We start from the raw sequence: 6,747 nt of genomic DNA, 5'->3' as shown, positions 1-6,747 counted from the left end.
TCACGAGAGAAGGATACCTTGGGATACCCGGAGGAATCCCACCAAGCATGGAAACTCCATGCACACAGACCCCGAAGCGGGAGTCAAGCCCAGATCCTGGAGGCGGGAGGCCGCTTATGCTAACCACTGCACCACCCTGTCGGCTCGTAATAAGCATTCATGATAAGAATAAGATTAGTCCTTTGTGTGGTTCCTGTGTTGCATCTGTGGACAAATCCGTGATTTTAAGAATACATTTCAGTCTCAGTACAGAATGTCTTTGTTGTGTTTCAGTCCTTTCACTCAGTGATATAAAGGAAGAGCATTGGTGATGCTGTAGTTCAGTTTCTGTCCACAAGAGGCCAGTAAAAGCCTGAAAAACAAACCCAAGCCTCCACACTGACAACTCTCTCTCACACACACACACACACACACACTCCACCATTTTACTAAGCAATAACAGGAGAGGCGACGCTCCGTAAAATAGAACCTTTATTATATATAAAAATGTATTTGATAGAAAAAAAATCATCACAAATGTGCATTACATGAGGCATCTGTACATTAAACGCTGATCTGAAGCTGGCTGGCAGTGTGGACGCTGCACACTCATACACTCACACACACACACACACACTAACCAAACAGAAATTACATTTATCAAGAAATAAAAATCACTGAATGATGAAACTGAGACAGAATCGAGACGTTATATGATCAGAATAAGGCGAGTCAGTCACACTCAGGGCTTAAACACACCCGGGGCGTGACCCTAATGAGTTAATTAATTAATTAGTTAATGAGGCTTCAGTTTTCAATCAAAGACAAATTCATCATAATCACAAAAAAAAGAAAATATTGCTTAACCCTAAGGAGTTTTCTGGAAGCACATCGCCTTTAGCGTTAGAATAAACTCGACCTGCGTCTGAGACGGAAACCAAGGAGGGAAGATGGGAGGAAAGCAGAAAGATAAAAGGGAAAAAGAAATGAAAAAAGAATGCTTGAAACAAAAGAGAGAGAGAGATGAATGATAAAGGGGAAAGAAAGATAAGTGCAAAAAAAATAACTAACCTGGAGGGAGAGAGAAAAGAGAGGGAGAAAGAGAAGAGAATGGAAGAGTGGAGAGAGTGGTGAAGAGCGGTAAATGACGGAGAGACAGAGGGAGCGTGTTCAAATCAGAGCTGCTAATTGGTTGGTTTTGTGACATCACAGCGAGGTTAATGTGGTTAACAGTCCAGCACTTCATGGTCATGTGACGCGTAACGTCAGCATGCGGTTTCCAGAAAGTTCCAGACACTTCTTTAATCTAAGTGCTTCATGTAAAACCTTAAACTCTGAGAATTTCTATAAAACACAGCGACACGAGGACGTGAGCTGAAGCGAGAGTATTAAACCGTCAGGGCGAGAGGAAGAGCGAGTTCCAAACGAACGCTAAGCCTTAGCCTAACCCTTTCGCTTTCCTTATATGGTCACAACTTGCTGTTTATTTCCACACTTTATTTCTATACCATACCTGTTATTAAACTAGCAGGGCGTGGCTAATGAGATGATTGACAGGTGTCTCTGTAACGTGACAAGCCGTCATTAGTTCGCGTGTGTAGCTGCTGTGGCGTCAGTGAACGCTAACTTCACAGTTCACTTTTAACTTTTACTGGATAAAAAGTGTGACGCAAGTACAGGGGTGTGTACTATCAGTAACTCCGCCCTTCCTGCAACAGCACAGTGTGTTCGTCTTCGCTACAATCAGACGGACTTGTTTACGTATGATGAAATATTTAGCTGTGGGCCGAGCGCTCAGACGTTCGGCCCCGCCTCCCCTCTCTCGCAAGCGATCCTGTGCAAGGGCGAAACCGAAACCTCGACATGACATCGATAACATTACGATTAAAACATTAGCGCTAACAGTACAACTTCACGAGCAAGCTACGGTCAGATTTTATATTCGTATTATTTCTTTATTTACGTATATACAGGTGTAGAGGCGTGACTTTGCCAGCTGTTTTCATCATTATTCAGATTAAAGGATTATGTACAGTAGCAGCAAACACACTTTTGGTAAACAGAACTAGCCAAACATACGCTCCGTAATTTGTAAAACTTCACATAGAGAACAATCGGAAGGACACGTCGCCATGACGACGACAATGTCGGTATTATTATTATCGTCATTATTATTATTATTATTATTTACTTTATTATACATATGTACAACATCTCGGCTGTAAAAAATAACGGCTTTTTGGTTTATTTCTTTTCATAAAGAAACGTCTGTGGACACGAGTGAGGAAAAAATAAACACACGCCCACATGGCTTTGTGTGTGCGTGTCTGTGGGAGGAGGGGGTCAGGACGAGTCGGTGCAGGGCGAGGGTGGAGGTGGACACAGGTGGAAGTAGCTGCGCTCGGTGGAGGGCGATGGAGGACAGCTCTCCTCGGCGGACATGTAGTGACTGCGTGGGGTGGGCGGGGGCGGGCACGGCTCCGAGTCCCAGTTCACCTCCATGTAGTACTTATTGCTCTTCCAGCGGCTCGGCGTGTAGTCGCTGTCGCACACGTCCGTGCTGCAGGGCGTGGTGGGCGGAGCCCCGCCACGCATCACATAAGGCCTAGAGAAAAGGGGGCGGGGCAAACAGGATAGAGGAAAAGGTTGTTTCCATGACTGGTTTTTAACTGATCTGTAATAGCACTATGTAATCGATATAGTAATAGAACTATAAATAACTATATTTATATATATAAATAAAATGTATAAATGTTTGCATTTGAGGTGGTAAAATGTTGCAGTTCCTCTATAATCCTACAAGTGCAGAATAAACTATTCAATTATTCAATTCAATCCAATCACTAAACAATTATTTGCTTAGAGGCATCTCGAAAATATTATATCGATTTCCAACTCGTACTCATTAATTATTAAACAATCCATGTGTATGACACACACCTCATTTTCTTATCATTGCGTGTTGTAAGAGGCGTGGCCATGCGTCAGCATGAGTAAGTCACATGATCATAACAATCCCCTGTACCTGTGCATTATCTTCTAAAAAAACCTTACTTTTCTGACACGCCCATCTAAACCCATCTATACATTATACCTCTGAGTTTTAAACTTTCTGTGTGTGTGTTTTTGTCTCACCTGTAAGACCTGGTTGTTGACGGGCTGTTGGACGAGTAGAACACTTCAGTGTTGTAGAGCGAGCGATCTGTGGCTGGTGACGGAGGAGGATTCAGAATCTACACACACAGAGTTAATCAGGAAATGTAAAATCACAAAGAAGAAATCATTTTACACACACACACACACACACAATGGATTATGTTCCTCCTCCTGTTTCCTGCTAAAACACACAGAGTGTAAAAAGTTCCTATTGTATCCATTATGACCTGTGTTTGTCTGCACATATGCTCCTCCTAGTGGAGGAAAAGTGTAACTACAGATTGTAAACTGATACAAAGCTCTACACACAGATGGATCAGGTGTTGAGGGGGTTATTAGGAGAGCTGTTGGGGGGGGTTATTAGGGGAGGTGTTGAGGGGGTTATTAAGGGACGTGTTGAGGGGGTATTAGGGGAGGTGTTGAGGGGGGTTATTAGGGGACGTGTTGAGGGGGTTATTAGGGGACGTGTTGAGGGGGTTATTAGGGAACTTGTTGAGGGGGTATTAGGGGACGTGTTGAGGGGGGTATTAGGGGAGCTGTTGGGGGGGTTATTAGGGAACTTGTTGAGGGGGTATTAGGGGACGTGTTGAGGGGGTTATTAGGGGACTTGTTGAGGGGGTTATTAGGGGAAGTGTTTGGGGGGGTTATTAGGAGAGCTGTTGGGGGGGGTTATTAGGGGAGGTGTTGAGGGGGGTTATTAGGGGACGTGTTGAGGGGGGTTATTAGGGGAAGTGTTTGGGGGGGTTATTAGGGGAAGTGTTGGGGGGGTTATTGAGGACTTGTTGAGGGGGTATTAGGGGACGTGTTGGGGGGGTTATCGCGGTAGGTGTGGCTGTAAGGTGGTGTGATTATGAACCTGAGGGTAAAAGGCAGCTTTGGTGCTGGATGAGCTGCTGGATGAAGCCCCAGTCACATGGTTCCTGTCGTACAGAGGCGCTCCACTGCTGCTGCTCCCCATCAGACTGACCGAGCTCACAAGCGACTTCCCACAAGATATACCTACACACACACACACACACACACACACACTATATCATTCAAGTATGTGTAGCCACCGTCATTTCTTTCCACATTAAAATGCCCAAGTGACACGTGCGTACACAAGATTCATTAGTCCACTTGCAAGAAATCAATACATTGTGTGTGTACTATTAATCTGTACACACACACTCACACACAACAATCTACACAACATTTCACTTCTTCAATTCTTTTTACCGCCCAATCACGATGAATGTACACAATGCAAAATGTGTGTGTGATTGCATCGTGATTAAAATGTCCAGTGGTTTCTATAACAGTATATATATGGATGGCAGTCTGTGTGTGTGTGTGTGTGTGTGTGTGTACCTGTACAGTTGGCATGCTGTGTGTTATTGGTGCTGATGAAGTTCAGAGGAACGTGGGCGGTCCCTGTGATGTAATCATGAGGGAATCCCCCGCTCGGGCTTTTGTAGCGGCGACACACGACCCGCTGACACACGAAGCACATCCCGCCCATCACGAAGACAGACAGGATGATCCCGATCACCGGCCCGATGGTGTTAGTGTGACGCTCATCACCGCTGGGTGGGGGGAAATCTGAATGGAGAGAGAGAGAGAGAGAGAGAGAGAGATGTAATGAAAAGCCTCCAGGTGAGAGCTGATTGGCTGTTAAGTTGTGACATCACTCACCGCAGAAAAGCTCGTCTGAGTCGTCAGAGCAGTCAGGGTACGAGTCGCACTGCTGCTTCTTTGAGATGCATTTATTATTTTTACACTGGAACTGATTGGGCATGCAGATGGCTGCACCAAACACACACACACACAAACACACACACACACACACACACACATACATAGTCAGAATGTAATAAAACAATTTAAACCGCAGCTGAAATCACGCAGACGGACCTGAGACTGTGCTAGTGCCTAAAACTCCACCCCCTTATGTGACAGCGGTCATGTGACAGTGATCATGTGAGAGTAGACGCGTAACAGCAGTCATGTAAACAATGAACATGTAACAGCCATAGTGCGACGGTGGTCATGTGACAGTGATTAAGTAGCAGTAATCATGTGACTAATCAAGTGGCAATGGTCATGTAACAGTCATGAAATGACGGTCATGTGACATGTCACAATAGACATGTCTGTAATTATGTGAGAATGGTAGCAGTCACATGACAGTGATCATGTGACCGCGGTCATGTGAGCGGTCGTACCGTGGCAGTCATGTTCGTCGGAGCCGTCGGTGCAGTCCTGTTCTCCGTTGCAGCGCAGTTTCCTATCGACACACTGTCCACCGTGACACTGGAACTGCTGCTCGGAGCAGACGGGGCAGTTCATCTCGTCGCTGTTGTCGGCGCACTCCGGAATGCCGTCACACCGCCACGCCATCGGGATGCAGTCGATATCGCCCGTCGCACACGTGAAATGATCCGCCGAGCACGTGGGCGGGTCTGAGGGATGACAAAAACAACACAATGATGTTGCACCTGTTACACAAACACAACCTTCATTCTAAAGTAATCTCGCTTTCAGAATAAAAAAAAAACGATTTTAACAGCAATTCTGCCGGTACAGTTATTTATCAAAGTGTTTATAATTATTAAAGTCAATTACAGTAATAAAGTCAAATTTATAACATTTTGGCTAAAACATTTTTTATTTAATTTCTTCTTTCTTGCATTTCTTCATTGTTTCTCACAAATTTACTGAGCTATCTATCTGATTTTGTGTCTGTGAGTGTGTGTGTGTGTGTGTGTGTGTGTGAGAGTGTGTGTGTGGGGCACACCTCCGCAGCTGAGCAGATTCTGCAGCAGCACCAGGTGTGCGGGACACGAGCATCGCGGCGTCCCGTCTCCCTTAGCGATGCAGATATGCGAGCATCCTCCGTTGTCACGGGAACAGGGATGCGATGCTGAGGAGGGAGAGAGACAGACTCGCTCAGAGGGAGGGGTAGTTACCAACAGATGTGCTGCTACATTTTCCTCTAACAGCACGCCCCCTAGTGTTTCATTCTTACACCTTGACATTTACAGCTTATTAAAGAACACCAACATCAGCAACACTCATTAAGGATTTATAGAAAGTGTGTCAGAAAGCGCGCATGTGTGTGTGTGTGTGTAGAGCTTACAGAACTCATCCGTCTCCATTAGCTCCACGCCGTGAATTCCGGTCAGAGACTGAATGCGTCCCTGGATACGCGTCCTCCTGTCCCCGGTGCGTTTGTCCACGCGCTCGATCATCTGCTGCTGCTTGTCGATCCAGTAGAGGTGATCCCCGAGCACGGTCAGCCCGATCGGCTGAGGGATGTTGGAGTCCTGGAGGACGATCCGATTGGCTCCTGGAGCAGGAACGGTGAGACAGGAAGAGCAGGGGCATGAGGTCATGAGTACACACGCGAGCCGTACACCAGGAAGCGTTATCAGTGTAACAGACAGGAACAGAACTGAAGGGGGCGCCCCGCCACAACGCCTGCCCGAGCCGTGGCCCCAGACGAGCGTCTGGATCCGGTACGAGTGTGTGTGTAGAGAAGATCGGCGAGGTGAACTCGGGGTTAAACGCGCTTTACCGCTTTTACTCTGATGTCTGGGCTTTAGTTCTGAAATCTCTCTAGTGTTCAGCCAC

General features: G+C 46.2%; 1 protein-coding gene across 2 annotated transcripts in view; it reads right to left on the bottom strand.

The window, feature by feature from the left end:
- Positions 1-453: 453 nt before the first annotated feature.
- lrp5 (low density lipoprotein receptor-related protein 5) overlaps positions 454-6,747 on the bottom strand; it is a 38,982-nt gene continuing 32,688 nt past the window's right edge. For both annotated transcript variants that reach the window (XM_053505688.1, XM_053505689.1), the window contains exons 17-24: positions 6,254-6,463; positions 5,912-6,037; positions 5,340-5,576; positions 4,810-4,920; positions 4,486-4,716; positions 3,992-4,134; positions 3,115-3,212; positions 454-2,584 (exon numbers count right to left, since the gene is read on the bottom strand). In XM_053505688.1, the coding sequence (XP_053361663.1) occupies positions 2,323-2,584; positions 3,115-3,212; positions 3,992-4,134; positions 4,486-4,716; positions 4,810-4,920; positions 5,340-5,576; positions 5,912-6,037; positions 6,254-6,463 (1,418 nt within the window). In that variant the 3' untranslated portion in view covers positions 454-2,322. The remainder of the gene's footprint in view (positions 2,585-3,114; positions 3,213-3,991; positions 4,135-4,485; positions 4,717-4,809; positions 4,921-5,339; positions 5,577-5,911; positions 6,038-6,253; positions 6,464-6,747) is intronic.

This window comes from Clarias gariepinus, chromosome 10 (assembly GCF_024256425.1).
Source record: "Clarias gariepinus isolate MV-2021 ecotype Netherlands chromosome 10, CGAR_prim_01v2, whole genome shotgun sequence".
NCBI classification, from domain to species: Eukaryota; Metazoa; Chordata; class Actinopteri; order Siluriformes; family Clariidae; genus Clarias; species Clarias gariepinus.
The sequence above is the reverse complement of the archived record's forward strand: the minus strand, read 5'-3'. Positions and strand labels throughout refer to the sequence as shown.